We start from the raw sequence: 22,867 nt of genomic DNA on the forward strand, positions 1-22,867 counted from the left end.
TTCTGGTACATTGGGAATTCGAAATATATATATAGAAGTTGACCTTAAAAGGATTTCTTTTGAATACTTTATTACTGCATTCCCCCTGTAGGCAGTGGGGTGTCAATTTGCCATCATTAATATGATATATAATCCTAGTGGCACTTCATTCTTCCATTGAATGCTGGATCCTCAAAATCTGAAACAAAAAGAAACAGCATTCGGTAAACTAAGCTGTATACTAAGTGCTAAGGGTCTAGGGTAGAGGAGCTTGGACTTCACTACAAGGTAAACCTATTTAAATTACAAGACACCAAAATCTTACTAATTGACAACTCATTCACAAGCATACAAAATACTGTCTTACTCTAAGAGGAGCTTGAACATGACTGACGATAAGCAACTTAAAGGGCAGTAATTGAAGAGCAGTAAAGAATGAACTTCCTTGATTTGCTTCAATCTGCTCTAGAGATGATTCTTCTGAGTATATTGTTTAAGAATGGGAACTTTTTCTGAAATATTCATGTCCTGATGCTACTCGTCTATATTTGAGGTGTTTGACAAATCTCCAGAAGAAATGTTTTTGTTGGATCCACCACCTTGCAATAATCTCACTAGCTATTACTATCTACTGATTCCTCTGATGTAGGTTCGGCAATGCCCTGACGAGCAGAGAGCACTTTATCGAGGGTTTGGTCAGGAACCTTGATTCCAGTAGTCTCCATATCTGTGACAATTGCAATGGCGGCATCCACTTCTCCAAGATCAAGACACAACAAAATAACTTCATCGTATATTGGGCTGAATCCATTGCAAGGGGGAAAAAATATTTTAGTCCAAAACCATTATTAACCGTTTCAGGTAGAAAAAAGAACAAGCAACTATATATCACACACAATAAAATGGCCAACTAATGGCCAATGTAGCAGATAGTGTGGTTTGAGGTAATAAATTAAAATCTTTAATTCAATAAATACTATCCTTGTAACAATAAACTATGGAGCAAAACACAAGTTACCTTCCGAACGCATAGCCAAGGCTATGCGTTGTCTGTAAGATTGTTAAAAAGGCTGATGGCAGAGGAGCTTTTATAGCAGCACGAAGAATCATGGCACAATCGCCAATGGATGGTGTCCCGCCTAACTGAATAACCTGAAAATGATGACATAAAACATTCAGTTGCAGGTTCAGAGCTTATAATGGTTTCTAAATCTAGGAGTACTCAATCATAACATTTCACAATTTTCTGTTTCAGAGGCAGGGAAATAGGAGCAGAAAAATTTATAAAGGAGAATTGTTTGGAACCGTAAAAAAGCCAAAAATCTTCTAATGATGATTTGGCTGCATTACCTCTAGAAGGCTGTAAATATTTACATTCTTATCTACCATTTTGCACGAGACTACTCGTCTCAAATTTCTTTGAAAATAGATACAATAGGTGACAACATCTTCTCTAAAAGATTCAGTAAATGATGGCTATAAAGATGTGATGGGAGAAGAGAAAAGATTAAAAAGATTTCTAATCTCACTGTAACAAAAAAATATGATTCAAACGAAACTTGCAAAATGTTACATCTTTAGTTCCATTAATGTCCATAAAAAATGTTGACTAGTTGGTCTCATTACGTTTGAAGGTTGTCATACAAGGAACAGCAGGAGAGCCTAAACATGTGATATTTTTAAAAAATATCTATTATCAAAGAGGTGATAAGGCTCTTGTACCTAGGTCAAGCACACGAGTAATGCAACTATGCAAGGTCCCGAATACCTTGCACTTTGAGTAACTAGAAAGATAAAAGAAGTCAAGAAGTAATCGGCTTGCTAGAAAAGTAGAGTTAATACTTAACAGCAAGAGCTGCAAAACAAAATGTATAGAAGAGATGGGGCAAATAAAGAAGCTCGACAGAAAGAATAATGCATAGATTATAACCAAGAGCCACTAAATATGATTTCATAGCAAGAAATATAAGGGATTGCTTAGCGACCCATTTTTGAACCTTCCACATGTTGACTATGGAATGGAATGATTGTGTGAAGAGTAACACTGACCTTGTTGTTTTACTGGCAAAACATAACTTAAGGAGGCATAATAAGCTAAAATAAGGAAAGACCATATTTGAAACCAACTAGTCTAGCAAAACAAGGAGGCTAAGCCAAAACACTGACATCGTTGACCTTATGGAATGGAATGACTGTGTGAAGAGTAACACTGACCTTGACGTTTTACTAGCAAAACATAACTTAAGGAGGCATAATAAGCCAAAACAAGGAAAGACCATATCTGAGATGACAAAGTACATGTGGCCATCTGATGTGCATACTAACATACGGTAAGCTAAAAAATGGCAGAAAACTGCATGAGGTGATCATAGATACCTTTTGCATGATTTTAATTGCTAACCCTACTTCCCATTCTTGGGACCATTTGTGAGGCTTTTTATTTTTCAACTCTCTCTCCCAAGACCAACCCCAAGCATCTGCAATTGTGAACATATCTGACACATCAAAAATTCTTCTCTCTCTCATGACCTTTAATGCTTCAGTTACATCCTCTGGAAACCAGTCTTCATCATCATCATCCTACATTAGTAAAAATTGAGATTGCATAATAGATGAAAGTTGGTTTAAGGAAAATTTATACAAAATAAAGGAAACATACTGAGAGGAATAGAAATTTAACAATCTGGCCCATAATAGTTAGAAACTTAATAAGGACTCCTCTTAGACTCTGTTTATGAAGTAGAAAGCATAAGAGGAATAGAAATTAATAATGAAGCAATGAGGATTCTGATATATTCTTTGTCCATGTTATTGACTTGAGAGGATGAAATGTGCCTTAAATTATTCCTTTTGTTTACTTGGAGAGAAGACTATAATGGATGGACAGATTTAGCATTTGGATATTTTATCTCTCTCTTGTTTCTTCCCAGATAAAAATGGAAATATCTTGCCGTTGTCAATCTTCACCTGAACATCCGGGGTTTTCTATTAAAGTAATGAAGGATACCAATCCCAGATTTCCATATATGGTCTTCCCTTTATTTTTTTCTCCTTTAAGTATGCAAATCCAATGGACTTGTGTTAGAAATATGTTTTTTTTTATCAATTTCCTTTAAAAATAGCCTAACTTTATGAAAATTTGGTCATCAATATATATATGCAAAAAAATTCATGAGGAAGCCAACTTGCAAAATGATAACATTTAATATCATATACAAGACTTTGCAAATTGAAGAAACCATAGGCATTAAGTTCGAGGGAACTGCACCATAAAATGTGCCTTAGAAAATAGTCAAAATTTACAATTAATTTGTACCATCACAAACGCTTGCAATGCAACTAGTCATTCAATTAACAAAAGAATCAAAGTGATAGGTACTATGTTAGAAATCATTAACCAGCTACCTGATTGAGGTCATTATTTGAGGTATAAAACAATTTCAAGATAAAAAAAAAATCATTGGATAGCTAGCCTAGTAAGTCAATCCAAACTGAGTTTGTAATGGCTAGACTCTAGAGTAGGGATCAAAACAACAGAAGAATTTATGGGGACCAAGTCCATTAAAGATGATCCATAGGAAGAATCAATCATCCACATTCTACATACCAGTTATCTGTTAGCTATATACAAAAGAGTACAGAATTTCCTTTTTTCCATTTCAAAAGTGAAACCTTAGTTTCATGTTGTTGTATGGTCATGACTCATGATACCATTTCAACCCAAGCTTGACCAAGCATGATTTTCAAAGGCATCACTTTAACAACCTTTAAAAGATTTGTGATGTTTAATCAAAAACTATTCTGACTTGCATGAAATTGACAAAAGAATCAAAGCAAATGAAGTCACATGCAGCTGGCCAAAAAAAATCAAGATTTTGATGCTTCTGGAGTGTTTATGGGGTAAATTATAGGCCACGAAGAAGAACAGAAAACAAGAATAGAAAAGCCTGCAGGAAGATGCAAGCAATAAAAGATACAAAAAAAGAAGATGCAAACAATAGAAGATTTCAAAAAATATTCAAAGCTATATTCTTTTAATGATATTAGTAGACAGCATAAACTCTGGAGTAAATATTTACAGTGACTACTAGTGCATCTTGATGAACAATTATTAGGGGAAAGCAAGCATTTCATTAGTGGTTAAGCATGTGAAATCACCCAGACAAACCTACACATTGTGTAAAAATAAATGTAATCTGTAATAGGAACGAGTATGAAAATTAAAATTTCTTTATACCATGAACTTAATGTCAACATCACATGCATGCAAGAATATGTCCATGCCATATAACCATGTGAAACCATAACAATCAAGGGACTCGCTCAAATACAAACATACAAAACTTAGCAAACACTAGACTTTGCTTGACAGAAAGAAGCAAAATATCTAAGAAACCATACACGTCTGTGTGTATATTAATATGGATTATGCCAATCACAAACCAAGGAGCTATAGTATATGTTTGGGTGTGTGTATTGAGACATGTACAATGATGAAAGAATCATAATATACAAAGAAAATATATAATGGCAAACCTGTATAGATGCTCGAGCAACTCTCCTTCTTGATTTTTTTGCTGAAGAAGTTTCTCCTGAATCCTTTAACAATTGAACACCAATCATTTGAGGAGGTTTGGCTCTCTCAACTTCTTTTTCTTTAGTTATATCACCTTCTTGATTTTCTGTTTGTTCAACAACTTCCTCTTCATCTACCTCATCTTCTTCTGCTTCTTTTGTCCCATCCTCCAGAGGATCTATATCATCTACTACATCAAGAATTTCAGAATCTGATAAATTATCCTTCTCGTGCACATTGGTCAAACTTTCACCAAGAAAACGACGCTTCCAGTATTCTGTGTTTCCATCTTGAAGTTTAATACGCGCTATCAGTTCATCCACTTCCTCATCAACCTGAAATGAATAGAAAAAACATGTTAATCCAATCATACTCTACTTCATTTTCTCCGTATGAGGGAAAGGGCATATGAAGTGTGAACCAAGAGATATGCTCTTGAAAAGAAATGACAGTTGACAAGTACTAGACAAAAAGCACAATTTTATAGATTTGTTTCACATGATGATAGGAATTTTCTACAAAAAAAAAAAAAGAGGAAATATTGCTTGCCTCTTCTTCTTCCTCCTCCACAGGTGGTACCCAAAGTGGACGGCCGCGTGAACGGTTTATTCTTCTTGCCTTCTGCACTCTCTGGTAGAGTACCTGTCTAGTTCCATCTATAGGCAAACCTTGTGCATCTAGCTCTTCCTTTAGTTCTGAGACTATCATTTTACTTGCAGCCTTTGGTTTCAAAGCATTTTGGTTAGGCCCTTTTATTATTTTCCTTAATCTCTCCTCCACTCTTATATAATCAGCTTCTGAAGCATCACCTAAAATGGAAAGTCCTTCATTTTTTAAGGTTTTCAGGAGCTTGCGATGGTAGATCTTCCACTCCTCAAGACAACACTGTTTGAAAGATGTTTCTTTCGGGTTTGAATAGGCAAAACCAAGGGCATCTGGATCTAAGGGTGCTTTTCCCCTTCGTGGCACCCACCGCTTGCGTTCTCCTGTAAGCCCACCTTCTGCAACATATCTGTAGATCACAAGGAACTCAATATGAGTGAACAGGGGTTCAAAATATGATATAAGTTCATTGTCCATGTGATATTGTGATGAAACTCTACATTGAAACACCTGGAGATCATTAGAGAGCATCCTCAAATCCCCAAATCAAAACAGTGATAGTTCCACAAATCAACAATTCACAAACTGTGGGATCTGTTATGTGGTTGTACTCATCTCTTGCACGGACTTGTATGAATCTCATTTAAAGGTGATTTGAGGATTCACCTAAACAGGGGCACAAAATACTAGTTCATATGATTAAGAGGATCTTTGATCGGTTGCCAAGTCAGTCCACTATATCCAAAATAAAAAATTGAAACCCTCTGATTATTGTAATCTCTGGAATAAACCAAAGCACCTTTGAAATTAGAGTTGAGAGGAAGGAGCTTAAGTTAGAGCTATTCAAATACCTATAAATTGCATGAGTCCTTGTGTGTCATCCTACAATCTCTTGTCAATTTATAGATGACACTTCTATAAAGACATGAGCAGATTTCCTGAATGCAAAATCTAAGTGTTTGATTTCTTTAAATTTTCATGCTAGGATCAAGAGAAATTGAAATGGCTATGTTCTCATAGCATGAGAAAAATAGCATGAGTACACCCCATGTGACTTTAAGGTATAGTGATTTAGCCATGAAAATTGATGTGAATTGTTAGAGTCTCACACTACAGTGTTGGACAAATGATAACAGTCTTGTTTATGAGAGGAGGAGCAAAATCATTATGGAGAAGCTAAGATTGCATGCTAAGAAAAAAACACTTACCTTAGATACTCCAAAGAGTAGTCAATGGAATGATTATTTGTTGAGCAGGTCTCCATCATTCCTTTAGAATTTTATCAACAAAAGATAGCATGGATAGAAAAGAAACCATCATCTCATTATGTTGTTGATTGTCGACCAATTAATGGGTTACATTTCCATATCACCAACAACAATATATGTCTAGATATTTTTTTGGTTCAAATATTACAACATAATTAAGGTTTTCTTCTTATTCTAGATGACTGGAAGAAAACTAGGATATGCCCTCTACCATTTGATTAATGGATCATGTCTTCTCCCATGGTCGTTTTACTCTTATCCATCAAGGGCATTTTCCATGTTATCCTTTCGTATTCTTGTTTGTGGTATATGTTCTAACTATGAACTTTACAAATTTATCCTCAATAACAGTCTGGCCAACTAATCAAGTTATAACTACAGAGTTTGTATTATGAAACTCAATACATCAAAGCTTCTACAAATTAGATATAATGTCATAATTTACACAATGAAACAACAAGCCTTTATGAAAAACTGAGGAATATATTTTTCATTCCATTGTGGCTAAAATTGACAAATTATTGTGCTACTACCTAAAACAATATCCACAATAAAAAATGAGGGCAGTACCGGGCTATATAATCAATTTCAAAACCCACATCTGCTTCTTCTTGCAATGGTTCTATCCAGGAGCTCACAAGTGTACGATATTTTCTGCTCACAATCATAGCCCGTGGTGCAATAGGTTGATTATCTTTAGCCATTGCTTCTAAAGCCTCCAGCAGCTCAACAGCTCGTCCTGGTTAGAATTATCTTTATTGGTTAGAACTAAATATGTGTGGTCATAATCTCCATGTGGATGAAAAAAATCTAATTGGAATTATTGCAACAATCTTATGTAAATAATGCCAGAGCAAGATCAATGCAAGTAAAACAATAAGCAACCAGAAGGAAATTGCTGTGACCCATCAAGCCCTTGGGAGTTGGGACACATCATACTCAGATAAACAAATAAAAAAATTATTCTCAACAAATTACCAAACAAAATCTAGTGTTCAGAGGTCTAGGGCATATAACTAAAAAATAACTAGCTTATTTTGAATGCTTTTTGAAGTTCGCCTAGCACAAACAAAAAAGATAATTATCAATAAAACATTGCATGATAAATCATCAAGCCATAAAATTAACAACCACCAAAACTTTAGTATATGACAATTGCCTTGAGTTAGCAAAGTGATTATACAATTTTATACAACTATCGCCAGTTAAGATTTAAAACCCCAAGGTTCTGTTTCCTTGAGCAGAAACATCTGGAAAGGAAATGACCCTGGGGAAAGGAAGGGTAGGGCCCATATCTCTATACCTTTTCTATAAACAGTTGGGTAACTCTTTCCCTTGCAATGCTTCAGCACAAATTGAGCAGAGAGCAGCAATAACTCAATGCTAGCTATCTTTATCAAAGAAAATTAAAAGAAATATTTTTCACTATCTATTTTGTTTCTCAAAAATCAAGCTAGAATTATCTTTATAATTTTCTTTCCATCCAAACAAAAGATGGGAAACTTTCTTTCCTGGTTTCTCAACCTCAAGAGAAAGCTGAAAGGGGATCAATTTCCTTCTTTCCCTACAAACTTATTTTACTAACCTCATTTCTCTCACCTGCACTTTCCCTCCCCTAAAAGAAAACGCACCTGAATGTACCAATGTTATATCACCTACAAAGAAAATATGATACACATGTTCTCTAGATAACTTCATATCTCAAAAAATTATATTTAAGCTCTATTTGATCCATAAAAAATATTCTCCAGGAAAATCTTTTGCATATTTTCTATCAATAAACTCCTCTTTGCCGTCCATATCCAGGCAGTCTAACAAGCTGACAAGTCAGGTAGGTCAAGCGGGTTGAGTTAGACAAGTCACACATGTTGGGCAACTAAGCATGCGATGGGATCAACAGGCTGATTAAGGCAATCAGATTATTCAGTCTAATCAATTTGGTTTCGCCGAGCAAAGCAAGCAAACCAATCAAGTCAGTCGAGCTAGGTAAGCTAATCAATCTAGTCGGTTCAGGTGAACTAGCCAGTCTAGTTGATTCAGGCGAGCTGAGTGAGTCGGCAGTCCAATAAGTCATGTCAGTCAGGTTGGTCCAGTAGGGTAGGGCAGGATGAGTAGTCTATCAAACTAATCGCGCTTAGCTGGATTGGTGGTCTGGTGGGTTGGGTGGTGGCAGTCCAATAAGTCATGTCAGTCAGGTTGGTCCAGTAGGGTAGGGCAGGATGAGTAGTCTATCAAACTAATCGCGCTTAGCTGGATTGGTGGTCTGGTGGGTTGGGTGGTCCATCAGACCAGGTTGTGTCGAACAATCCAATCACAGAAGGTGGCCTTGTTCGGTCTGGAAGGCCAGTGAGCCACAATCTTGTTGGGTTGACAAGCTGGGTGAGTTGAGTGGTCATATCAAGTCAAGCAGGTTGGGTGCTTGCGCAAATTGGTTGGTTCTGTGCAGTGCGAATCAGTCTGGGTAGGTAAGCCAGTCTATCAAGGTTAGCCAGGACAAGCATCTTATCCTACTCCGCTCAACTAGCCTAACTAACCAGCCCGCCCAACCAACCCAACTAGGGGAAAAGGAAAATGTCTTCCCCTCTTTGCCAAAGCCAAAAAACATGTTTTGGCATATTTTAGCATCACATCAAAACAATAGAAAATAATCTATTTTACTTGAAAATGTTTCTCGCATGAAATGTTTTTCTGCAAACAAGTTATTTTCGAGTAGGCAAATGGAGCATTAGCTGAAGATATCAGCAAACATTAAATTCCTATAAATAAGATTATGACATTTTCTGCAGGGTGACTAAGGTAATTTATAAAGGTATTGAAGAATAGCTAAGTAAATGAAAATTTCTGTAACATGAGCAAGAATAAGAATTCATAAAGCTCTAGGAAAAATGTATGATGAGGTTATTTTATGAAGTTTCAATTTCAATACAATTACCATGCATATATAACTCGTGTCTCAATAAACGAGCTTGGAGCCTAACAAGTTTATCAAAAAATTTTTTCAAAAAGTTATAGTACTGTCAATCAAACAAGTACCTTCACAGCATAAAGCTCGCAAATAGAGTGACAATGGATCACCAAAATTCCCTTCATTATACAAAACCCTTGTGCCCCCAGGAATATTCTTAAGGGCTCGAAAATGTCGAATTGCTTCCTTTACAACACAATATTTTGTAAAACACTCCACCATTAACCTAACATAAAGGTAATTATCCATCAATTCAACAGAAACTGAAATACAATGAGTCCAGCTAAAAAAGAAAAATATCAAATCTTATTTCAAGGAATTTTGTGGAGATGCTCAATAACCAATAAAAGGGCAGCTGGTGCACGAAACTCCCGCCAATGCAGGGTTCCGGGGAAGGGTTTATTGTACGCAGCCTTACCTTACTTTGCAAGAGGCTGTTTTCGAGACTCTAACTCGTGACCTCTAGGTCACACGACAACAACTTTAACGTTGCATCAAGACTCCTGTTCATGCTCAATAACCAATATAAAAAGATAATTCTACAAGTGGAAGGAAAAAAAAACACACAGACACACACAATTAAATCCACAAATCTCAATAAAAGAAAAAGAGACTGCAAGGAAAATAGGTTCATCAAAAAGGATTGGCGGAATGCATTATTTTCAGAAATTTTATTTCTGAAAAAAAAAATCACACACACTCCGGGCTTACACTCTTGGTCTTTAGATTATGGGGTAGATAGAACCAACCCTCATAGCGTCCCCTATCTATGTGTATTAGATTAATGATATTTTCAACTAGATTAATGATATTTAGAGTTTAGGCCCCATGTTACAGGTACCATTGATGGAATTTCATCCTCCATAATAAAAAAAAATAATTTCTGATAATAAAATACAATTGCTAAGTTGATCAACAAGCAAACCAACTAATCATTGGAACTAATAAAACCTGTAATTGTCAAGAACCTAATTGAACACATGAAAATCCTATTTCTGAAATACCATATAACACATCGTGTAAAGTGTAGTTTTCCATTAATGAATAATAAGCATATGTAAGGTACATGGAGCATTAAAAATCCTAATATTTTCTCCATCAATTTCTTAATGATATCAGAATCCTCATCTTGATACCAATTATATCCCCAATCTCATGATCCCACAAACAGCAACTTCGCCTGCTCATGATTAAAAATCTGTTTGTACACGGACTGAGAGAGAATGACATCTACATATATGAGAGATACTACAGATTGCACAACTCGCGTGAGGATGAGGGATTGAACATCACCTCCCACTAGTGAGATAAGATAAGACGACTAACATGGTTTGGCCCTATCAATCCAACATGATCAGCAACTTTGCATATAAAAGAGCAGCAATAACGACCTACATTCATTATTAGAGATCCTAATCATAGGTAGTTTTATCTATGCATGTTTATATTCATTATAGCAACTTTACAAATTACACCCCAAGATATGTAATATTTTTGATTGGGTCCTAACAAAGTCAAAGAAGAAATACAAGCAGAGTACTGAGGTGACATTAAAGATAAAGTGAAGGAGAATGTGAGGTGATAAATATGAGGCTCATTATTTCTTTTCTTCTAGCAATAGAGAGATAAAGGTTAAGATTTTGGATCATAAAAGGTTCTAGTGTTTTTTGTTAGTTAGCACCAGGTATCCAGCTTACGCCCACTAATCTAAGAGACACCAGCCCGGCCCATGAAAGTTTCTTACCGGCCACCCCAAAGTAAATCGAGAAGCACTCACAGCGGACGACCCATCAACCCAGAGTTCTTAGGTCAACCGCCCATTAAAAAAAATTCATCCGTTAATTCGCCAAAACTGAGACTCATATCCTTAGATACCTAGAAACTGAGAAGGTGTCCTGCCGATGCACTATTACCCTAAGGGCATAAAAGGTTCTAGTGTTGTAGCAATAGATTGATGGCTCTGATACCAAATTGGATGATTTGGAAAGTACAATCAAACCACAAGTCCTAAATATATGTATTAGGATATTGTTGCTTACAACTATGATCTTGTATATTTACATAATTATAAGCATATCTTCAACACACAAATGAATATATTCTTCTATATGATGTATATGATTATTTCATGAATTAATGTTGTGAAATGGCTTCAATGTTAAGCCACAGCTTCCTAAAGTTCAATACTATGAAAATAAATAAATTTAATGAGTTTACTTTGCTTGGTTTACGCAAGACTCCAAGATGATGCTAAATAACTTCATCTGAGATCCTGCAAAACCACAATACGAGCTCAGAAAAATCGAAGAGCTAATCTTGTATTAAACAACACCATGCATGACTTCTTTGGCATACTATCTGGAAGAGCAAATGCTTGATTTACATGTACAATAGACTGTTAACAGCATGCATTTGATGTCTATAGTATAAAATTATAGATCCATTCATTGAACATTTGCCTAAAAGTCAACACTAGCTGACAACCTAACACGCAACCCTCACCCTTTATCATCCAGGCTTGGAACCGACATCGGTGGGTTTTATAGTATAAATATGTAAAAAACAAAATTCGAAGAAACTCATCAAGCAAAGAGAGAGAAATAGGGAGATCATGCCCTTAAAAGAAAAATATTTAACTAAAGGGGTTAAGATAAAATCAAAATGACAGGAAGGGAAATACCTAATAAAAGTGGGCTAGATGTAGTTGGAATTTTCAAATAAAAATAAAGAGAAACTAATAGCAGAGACAATGTCTTTACGCATAAGTTTTAACATTTGGCTGCAAACGCTTGTGATCTTCAACCATCATCCCAAGTAACTCAGCAACATCCTGCACCCTAAGATCCAATGGAAAAATAGAAAACCATCAGCTGCAAATGAGAGAGAGTGCAATATAACTGATACCCAGAACTTGGCAAGATACTAATTTTGTATATGAAGGTGTCAAATTTAACCACGACTGAGATGGCAATTACATGCAGATTGAACAAAAATAAAAAAGGAGCATAACCTATCTCAAACATAATCAAATATGTGATATAATAACATTAGCATTTAAATTTCAAGAAAATTAAAACCTTAAATAAGTCCCATGAATCCAATAATTAATATAGACTGAGTTTTTTACTGGTAGAAATAGTAGCCCCTCTAGTCCTATACCACATAGCGACTACTGGTTAGATCAAAAGCAAACAACAATTAGTTATCTGACACACAAATCACTATAAGATGCACCACAAGGTGATGCTTGTCAATCTCTAAACTTAAATAACAAGAAGTTAAGCTTACTGTTGGAGTAATGCACTCACAACAGTCAAGCAGATAAATCTAAGCCAATCCTTTTTACATGAGATTTAAATGACAGGAGTATTACTAACTGATATGACCTTACAGAAAAGGTTAATTGTGAGTTAAAATTCTCATCGTTGATCCCAGAAAAAAATAAATTAAATAAATAAATAAAATATGCTCTAATCATGACTTTCGAAGAGTGTTAGAAGTATGGATTAATAGGGCTATTGTTGTAGTGGGTTTATTCCCACGTTAGTAGTTCTGGAGTTGGGGTTTTATCATGCATATAGCACTTCTCTCATTAATTAAGAAATACAGAATTTTCCTTATCATCCAATTCTATAAACACATAGCCAAGATACTAAGTAGGAATATGACAATCAGCAGCAGCATATGAAAGTTTAAATATGAGTCTAACACCAGCTTTTGTGGCAAACACAGTAACATTTAAAAAAAAAACAAATATGAATAAGAATACAATGCTCGAGCAGAAGATTTACCTATCATAGGACTCAGCCCTAGTATATGCCTGGATCACCCAGTTATAAGTCTCAGTATTGGGCTTCATGTAATCTACAAAACAAAGTACTAATCAGGAGGAGCAGAAATGGAACAACTATTAGTTTGTGAAGGCGTGTTTTATTTAATGTCATACAAAATGATTAGCATACAACAGAATTAGAACCAATTTGTATGGCTAACAAGAGGAAACAACACATAGTATCACTGCAAACTTCATGATAGCCCCACCAGTATTACACAATATTCAGCAACTATTAATGAATCTAAACAAGGCCCCACCAGTATCACACAATATTCAGCAAATATTAATGAATCTAAACAAGTGTTATGAAAGCAACCATTAATAGTTTGGCATTCAGATTAAATAGACATTTCAGAACAAAAACAAGGATGGAAAGAGCTGACTGATGTTAGTGAATATAAGCTCCAAAACAAGTGTCAGTATGTATGGAACCAGGACATATTGGTAGAAGTCTGACCAACGATCCGTATCAATATAAAACCATGCACTTTCTAACATGCCATGAATAGCCATAGTGAATACCATTATGCAAGGTTTAAAATCTCGACCCATGCCGAGGTTTCGGTATTTTTTTTATTTATATATAGTAATTATTAGATAAATATGTTTATGGTGTATAATTTAAAAATAAGTTGTATATTGATTTTATATAAGTTATCCATTATCGAACAATTTAATATTGTTAAAAAAATAATTAAATATAATTTTCTTTAAAGAAAATTGATCTATCAATAACTCGAAATAAAATTGACATATCATAATATGTTAGCTTACTAATACCAAAAGGAGTGGTGTGAATCAGATGGAAACATTGAATCTCTAGATTAAATAATCATAATTATATAAAATAATATAAAGATAGTATTGTGTATATAATAATTATATAATTCAATTAATTATTAATTTAAATAATATATATTTAAAATAGTAAAAAAATATCAGAATATCAATCAAACAGTAAAAAATAAATAAAAAATATTAATATATATATATATATATATATATATATATTGGGATAATTTAATTAAGGTTTATGAAAGCCTCTTCGAAGTATCACACTTAAGTTGGGAATTGTTTTAATTAATTAAATATAATTTTAATTTTCTTCAAGGAATAGGAACACTCGAAATGTCCTCTAACGGCGTTGCACGTCTTGGGATGCTTTCGGCGCCGCCAAAAGCATCACGTGATGCTTCCAACTCCGCCAAAAGCATCCTGCGACACTTCTGGCGATGCCAAAGGCATCCCTGGACACCAATGACCCACCTTCTGGGGCACAACACGCGAGCTCCGCAATCAGAATGGTAAAAACTGTCCATGTTGCTCGGTATGGAATGGTATTTCAATTCCTGCCATTATGGCATAGACAAAACAAGAATCTGGGTAACATATACTTTTTTTTTCAAGATTCAGAATCCATTAACATGTTACAGATAGCACAATCAAGATGCTCACTTAAAGACTTAAAGGATTAAAAAAAAAGTAACCAAAGAAATGTATATGTCAATTTAAACATGACAAAATATTAGCAGAGACAAACAGCTTTATCCATAAAATCTTCACCTAAATGATAGGTTTCTAATGTCCCTGAGTTTTGTGTCCAACAAAAGACAGATAAAAGATCATTTACAATTTGTGGCACAAAAAAGATGAAGCATCTCCTGCATGCATCTAATCAAAATAACCCAGGGAATCTAATAACCTAAAGAGCATCATCTAAATGAAAAAAATAAATTTACATTAGAATACGATCTGCACCTTCACCCCCATATTCCATATTTTCAAATGTTGAAAAAGCTATTTCTGGAATTCCACAATTTGCCTGCATCAGAATGCCAAGGTAACTACAGTTTCTACAGAAGCATGTTCATAAAAACAACAGAAAGTGAAATTTGTTTCTAAGGAGAAAGATCGTAGTTTCCATCATACCATGTAGCAGGAAATTACACCCAAATCCACTTCATTATGCAAGTGATTGGATAAGAAGGTTCACATCTAATAGCCATTATACTTGTATATAATTGTAGATATTGTCTCCAGGACTTGTGTGGCAAATGCAATCATGAACTAAGGAGACATACGAAAACTTAAGTTGCATATAGATAGATTATTCTGCATATCTAGGATTGCATATAGATAGATTATTAAACATACTCTGTCAAACACCCAAAGGTCATCTCAGATCAGCAAATAAAGTTTAGTTGTCAACCTACTCAAACTTTAACTAAGCAAAATGATCATTTATTTATTTTATCAAACAAGACGATTACCTGAATTTTCAACATATTCATCAAACTAGCAATTGAATTTTGTAGAAAAACCATACATGGTTGTTTCCAACCATAAGAACGCCAACTTCAACATAATAACACACACTACCGCTCTCAACAAAATATTCCCAAAGATAAATCAGTAGAATACAAGGAATAACTAGACGGGCTCTGAAGATCAAGAGTTAGTGACCAAGAAAACAAATTAAAAAATGTTTATGTTTTAAAAAGTGGATTACACTGCTGCATATTAATTTTCAGAAGGGGGCAACTTATGCAGCAGCCTAAATCTCATATGCTTGTATGTGTTTGTGTCTTTCCAAAATGCATATGAATTTCTTAGGTTCATTGATTGGGTATTTCTATTACATTGATTGCATAGCTTAACAATTAGTTGTGTATGTAAAGATGTAGATCGCCTATGTTGATTAACACGCATTGTTAGAAATATAATATGCATTTTATCAATATACATTTTGGACCTCATAGACAGCCACATCTGCGATTGCTTACTGCATGTGTCATGCAGTTGGAAGAATTTTTAAGAGGGAAAAAAAAACAGAAGCCTCTCATATGGTAGTTATATGAGGTTAATTTATCCCTAGATTGTTAAATTTCAATCATGTCCAATCTAATCCTAATTAAACCAGTTTTAGGTAATACATAAATAAAAAATAATAATAAAATAATAATAATAAATAAATAAATAACTAATAAATAAACAAAAGACTTACTCTAATGATTTCTCAATACTATTACACATTGCTTCAGTAGATTGGCATGCATTGTTATATTTCGGTTCCGTGTATTGTAGAGTGCATAGTCACATATGTCAAAATATGTTATTATTTACCATGCTGGGTGATAATGTAAATTTCAAATCAATTGGTTATTTGTAGACCTAATTAAGGAGAGTGCATATAGAATAAACCTGAAGCTTGAATTGCATTGAGAAATTAAGGATTCTAAGTTAAGTCAAATTAAAGCTAAAAGAAATTTCAACAATAAGAAATTAGAGGAGTAATTAAGATGAATACATAGGAGGAAGCTCATGTATGAGTTTCAATAATTTTTTGGTCTGTCCTCAACAAAGAGATTAACAAAGATATCATTAATATGATAGAGGGGGTAAAATGGAGAAGAGCTTTTCCTCGCATGCCCTTACAGTAAAAGGACAATTTTTTGCAGTTGCTTTGTGGGTTAAAGTTTTGGACAACTAGAAAATAACATGCAAAATATTGTCATTGAAATTTAAAAAAAAAAAAAACAAAGATGAATGTGTGAGATTATTAGCAGATTAATCACAAAAACAACTTTACAAGGGTAATTAGATGTATTCAGAAAAGATGATGATTTGAGAGAAAATATATAAAGATATTATGATTGTGTCCAAAGACTACAACTACATTCTATAATAAGGCAAGTTACATAAATTTGAATTGAAAGTGTGAGGGGTAAAAGGAAAACAAAGAAGTATTTATTTTATATAATTAAAGTGTTCTAGAATATCTAGGATTTACTAGTGAAATCGCCTAGTATAAGTTCATTAGCAATAAGATACATGTAGCAGCACAATCTATACAAGTTGATTAGTTAGGCCCCATGACTTGTTGTTTATGAGGTTGATAATAGTAATATGAAATGAATATATCCCAACTTGCATATGTCTTCACATACTGCATGTCTTATACTCGACACTGCTACTAATTGTCTATACAGATTTTTTAAAACCTTGGATCAACCACTTAACGATTGTTACAGGTTTTCAAGTCTTCGATGTTTAGATTCAATTAGTCTCCGAATTGGAGATAGATTGTAAGTACATAAAATCTTCAATTCCATGCGAAGAGTACTTTATATAATTAGCTCATGAGCTCTATTAATAGAAAATAACTGATCAAGTTAAACCTCATTGATGGACAAAGTTTAAATTGGGGTCAGAAGGAGACAAACTCTAATATGCAAGACATCTGAACCTCAAAGTTTAAGAGGGACTGCATATCAAAACAAAAGTATGTAATTAGCATTGCTCATACAGAAAACAAATATGTAGCATTAGAAATTTATCACTACCTGCACACTAAGAAGACAGTTGAAATGAAAAGTTGTTGCCATTCTTCCTGCAGCCTCCATCTCATATGCAATAGTTAAAGCATTTGAATGGTCCCCAGCTTTGCAGTCTTCTTCAATTAAAAGATCATAAATTTCATCAGTGGCACGCAACCCGGCTTGTGCACCTTTAAGAAATACCTTATTGGCATCTTCTAGATGGTGGTTATGAATGAGCTCCTCTAAATTTTTTTAAAAAAATGTAATTGGTAACTATAAAACAAGAGAATATAGCTAACAAATCAAACTATGCTATCCTACCAACAATAACAAGCCAAGCTTTCCGGATATCATACTTAAACTTCTCCATTGCAGCCAGAATTTCTAAGCCCCTGGTTGCCTGACCTTTGGATCCAAACAAACGAATTAAAGCAATAAAAGTTTCAGGCAAAGGGCGTAAGCCTGCACTTAGCTCTCTTCTAAATGACTGCATCTGCATGATTTGCAATTTAGTCTAGAATGAGAATGTTGTAAAGTGAGACCAACATAGACGAACAGTGAGAAACCAAAGTATATATCATCTAGAAATGATTTATCAGAAAAAATGTCATCAAGAGTGGAAAATGATGAATAAAGAGGTGACATCAACTATAGAGAGAATATAAATAAAAATATAAGAAAACAGTGTTCTTATCAATCTCTGCAATGTGATTGTTCTTGGACAAGCATGACTAGATTTACTGATATTGTATTTTATTAAGGGTCAGATGGTGTATGTTGATCAGGTTCTGTGTACGGCGTATAGCATGCTAGCTAACATTCTAAAGGACATCTTAGTAATGGTTGGAAGAATGACTGGATGTGTTACATCTTAGAATTTTGTGCCTAAATTGCTTGAGAACTTTGGTATTGGGTAACTCCAATACTCCCAAGTTTAGGGTAGAATTAGCAATTAACTCAACCATACTGAGCTAAATATTGACAGGATCAAGTGGATCATATAGCTGTGATAGTAATTATGCAAATATATGTTACTTTTAACAAATGAAAAAGATAAAAGACATGCATAAAATTATATAAACATATACAAAAAAGCAAATCAAATATGTTTAAACTTAAATATACATATAGATGACATTGATTGAAATTGTTTGCCACCTGCGTGTTCAACAAACTTGGAGGATCTCCATGCATCTGATTCTTTTTAAAGTTTATGAAAAATTCACTAAAAACAATGTAAGAAATACTAACTATAGTTGTTATATTTAAACTTAAAATAACATATAATTAATTTCTATTAATAATTATGAGTACTCCCTAAATAAAGATGCCATGATTCACAAAACAATCAAGAACTTAAATGTAGCAGTTATTGCATGTTTTATACTTCAGATATTGCAATGTAGTTTATTTTCCTATAGGAACACATATTAAGATATTGTGCAAAATTTTCTTGACATGTTCTATAATGCATTTAATTAAACCCTTATCATTTTATATTTAATTGATACGTTTTTCTTATTTTAAACACCAGAAAAATTCTTGCTATTGTATATTATCTATCTTTAATTTTATGTCCAACAGGACAGATATTATGCTTATTGATCTCTAACTCATTGTTGTTCTAAAAATAAATAGAAAAAATGCTAAAGCATTCACATGCATATTCAATGTAATAATGTGATACTAGACTCTTCATCTACCCCTCACGTATTGGTGTAGGACACCTGACATGTTCACACAAACACTTCGAGTTAAACACAAATACGAGCACTCGCCATGTGTAAAAACTTCTAAAAAAATATTATTTTGAATACCAAGATCCATACCAACACCCATGTTGGTTACTTATAGTTGTAGAGGTAACATAAGTCGTGTATGAGTTTGTTGTTGGATGTTCAAACTTCAAAGTACCATCCTCTCAAGTGCTTATATCATCTCAAGATCACAAGTAGAAATTACAAAGTATCCACCATCAAGGCCTCATGCATTCAAAGTCAAGTAATTGTTTTCTCTCCCCTTATTATTTGCATGTGCACTTGGCTAATGACTGACTAGAGTCATCATTAATGGACTTCTGCAAGGATAGTCTTGCATTGATCGTAATTCATTTCTTGCCAATCTAAACTGATTTCTAGACGAAGCTCTTTTCTCCCACTATGATAATAATAAGTGCTTTTCGTCAAACTTCCATATGAATTGAATGAAAAATAGAACGCAATTAGTTCAGAGATTTAGTAACAAATAAAATGATAATACAGGTATTGTTTTAACAAATCTCCAGCTCCACTTAAGCTCCTAATGCAGGCACATAAATTTTCATTGAGTGATATCACATTGCATCCACTTATGGTTGCATGAGGATTATGAAGTATAAATGCATCCCTAACTTCTTAAAACTTAAGCCATATACAAGTTAAATTTGAATTTATTAACAAATTTCATCCAAATAAACAAACAAGATGCATATTATATGGATTGCTAGTTAATGTACAAAACTTCTTTATAAGCTGTCTTTATCCCAACTCTCTTAGATAGATCACATTTTAGATGTGTGTTTACGAGAGTGTGTGTGGTCCTTAACGGATCAACCACATATTGCCAACATATGCCCTTTATAATCTTTATATAGGGGATTCATCTAGTAGTCTTCTCCAAGGTACCTGCCTCATCTAGATGAGGCCTTGTATTTTAACCATCATATGAACATAGAAACAAGAATTAGCAGCGTTTGAGTCAAATTAATCAATCAAATTTTCATATTCCCGGATAGATTTCTACAGAATTCAAGATTCATAATTATTCCTAAATTCCAATCTCAAATTTACTGGTTATCCACCAAATAATGGCCAGTGAGATACTTTATTCCCCAAAAGTTTCTGCCTGAGGCACTCTAACAACCTCAAAATAACTTTCTTTCCTCCGCTTCACAAGAAAATTCCAAAAGCAGACAAATACAACGTACCGCGCCCTCCTCGTCCCCGGAAAGGGAGTGCGAGACAACGAGCCCATGGAAAGAACGCGGGCCGGGGCTGAGTCCAGCAGCGACCATATCGTAGATGACATCCGCCACGCCAGAGGAGTCGCGGTTCCTGGCGCGCTCCATGAGCTCCTCCATGAAGGCGAATCTCAGGCCCTTCTCCGCGGTCGACGCGGACAGACCAGAGGAATAGGAAGGCGAATTGGGGTCGTCGTCCCTCGGTTGTTTCTTCTTCTTTCGGTATTTCCTTTCGGTTGTCCGGAGGGCGTGGAGGCGGATGGCCCGCGCATTGCCTGGAGCGGAAAAGGCCGGTAGGCAAGGAAATGAGAGAGTAGAGGGAAGCGGGAGCGGAAGCGCCATCGACGATCTATTCCTACTCCGACCAGCCTTGCTCTCGATGGGCTTACCGAGAAAGGGTGTAGTTAGCGAGCAGCCAAGAACGGATAAGAGGCGATAAAGGCTTGCGGCGAAGCCAAGGTTTGAAAATAGTAGAACCCATCATCTGTCCTATGCGAACGGTCAGATTAAAATGCGAGAGGATGCGGAAAAAACATGTTTAAGTGAACTGTGAAAGCCAAAGGGGCATGGTGCGAACGGTCAGATTAAATCCGTCGAATTTTGAATTTTACTAATTTTTACGTGATTAAATTATACAATAAGACTCTGTTTACTTGAGAGAGTGGAAAATAAAATTAAGAAAAAGTTTTCACGGTGGAAAAATTTTCGTCGTTTACTTCATTAAAATTTTTCGAAGGAAAAGTAACGTAATCCATCAACGGATAATTTTGGAACCAAAATCGATCACATCAAAATCGGATGGAAAGCAGTGGATGGAAAAAAAAATGACGCATGTACCCCTTTTGCATTCACAAAATTACACCATATATAAAAAAAATGACGCATGTAGCCTTTTTAACTCATAAAATTACGCTATGTACCAAAAAATATGACGCATGCACCCTTTTTTATTTATAAAATTACATCACAAGTATTCACTTTCCTTTATCAAGGTAAACAAGTGTGCAAAGGAAAAGATTTCTTCACCCTTTCTTTTCTCTTCCTCCAAAGATAACTTTCTATCGTTGATTCCTTTCTTTTCCTCATCCACACTCTAGAGTAAACATAGCCTTAAAGGTAGGATAAATAATCCCTCTTGAGGTTATAGTATTATGAATCCTATCATCCATAATTCTATCCCTAATCAATTCTACCAAACGCTTGATTTAAAACTTTTTAAAAATATAAATCTATCCTATCATATATACCAAACGGAGCCTAACATGTATATAGCATATTTGGATAGTAATTAATTGAACGGTTGTGATTTTATATGCTTCTTGGTGGGTCGGCATGTGGATTGTATGACCCTCTCAGTAGGACTGTAAATGAACCAAGCGTTCGTGAATAAATTTGATGTTCGACTTGGTAAAAGTTTGTTTATGTTCGTTCAATATACATAAAATTAATTAAACAAACAAGTTTGGACAGCTTGTTAAGCTAAACAAACAAACTTAAACACATATGTGTTCAGCTCGTTAACGTTCATGAACAACGTTCGTGAACAATGTTCATGAACAATGTTCACGAACCATATTTATTAATAAAACTCTTTTCAATATGTTAAATAAATAATAAAATAAATAAATAAATTTAAATTATCAATCTTAGTAACCAATCAAACAAACTTGAATTTAGAGCTTGATAATATCTAAACGAACCAAGCTCAAACCAAGCTTAAGTTAAGCTCGAACCAAGCTCAAACCAAGCTTGAATTGAGAGCTAGATAACATCTAAATGAACCAAGCTCAAGTCCAGCTTCAAACAAACTCAAGTTCATAAAAAGTAAACCAAGCCAAGCTTAAACACTCATTACAAAAGTTTGGTTCATTTTAAGCTCGGCTCGGCTCGACTCGGTTATCTTATCAAGCTTGAACACCCCAAAGCTCGGTTCGGCTCGGCTTACAGCCCTACCTCTCATGGCCCACATTATCGACGAAGCGTGGTGGTCCAACTACAACGACCCCAACATCAACACCACCTGCCGCCCTTCGCAGGACAACCTACCGCGCCGCTCGACGGAGAGACGCCACACCATTTTGATAGCGGGGTACTATCAGGAACTAGTGGTGTGGATGGGGATGCTGCTGTCAGACCAGAAGTAGTTCAACGGCGGGCCGTAGGATGCGCTGGCGAGGAGATACATTGTTAACGGGCACGACGTTCTCCAAGGACTACTTGGCGGCGACTGCAGCGATCAAGATGGTAGCACTCCCTGCAATTAAGAAAATATTACTATTGATGCGGAGGATAGTAAAGGTCACACGTGGCTAGATCTGTCATTG

At 34.9% G+C, this 22,867-nt stretch overlaps 1 protein-coding gene across 1 annotated transcript; it reads right to left on the reverse strand.

Moving 5' to 3' along the window:
* Positions 1-122: 122 nt before the first annotated feature.
* LOC122019019 lies at positions 123-21,006 on the reverse strand. The gene is made up of 13 exons (XM_042576533.1): positions 20,511-21,006; positions 17,867-18,038; positions 17,570-17,787; positions 14,985-15,048; positions 13,183-13,255; positions 12,151-12,228; positions 9,460-9,617; positions 6,997-7,165; positions 5,105-5,567; positions 4,516-4,890; positions 2,356-2,559; positions 998-1,131; positions 123-780 (listed from the first exon to the last, which is right to left on the reverse strand). The coding sequence occupies exons 1-13, from the start codon at positions 20,883-20,885 to the stop codon at positions 594-596; spliced, it is 2,670 nt and encodes an 889-aa protein (XP_042432467.1). The 5' UTR covers positions 20,886-21,006; the 3' UTR covers positions 123-593.
* Positions 21,007-22,867: the final 1,861 nt, after the last annotated feature.

The sequence above is a fragment of the Zingiber officinale genome, chromosome 1A (genome assembly GCF_018446385.1).
Source record: "Zingiber officinale cultivar Zhangliang chromosome 1A, Zo_v1.1, whole genome shotgun sequence".
Taxonomy (NCBI): domain Eukaryota; kingdom Viridiplantae; phylum Streptophyta; class Magnoliopsida; order Zingiberales; family Zingiberaceae; genus Zingiber; species Zingiber officinale.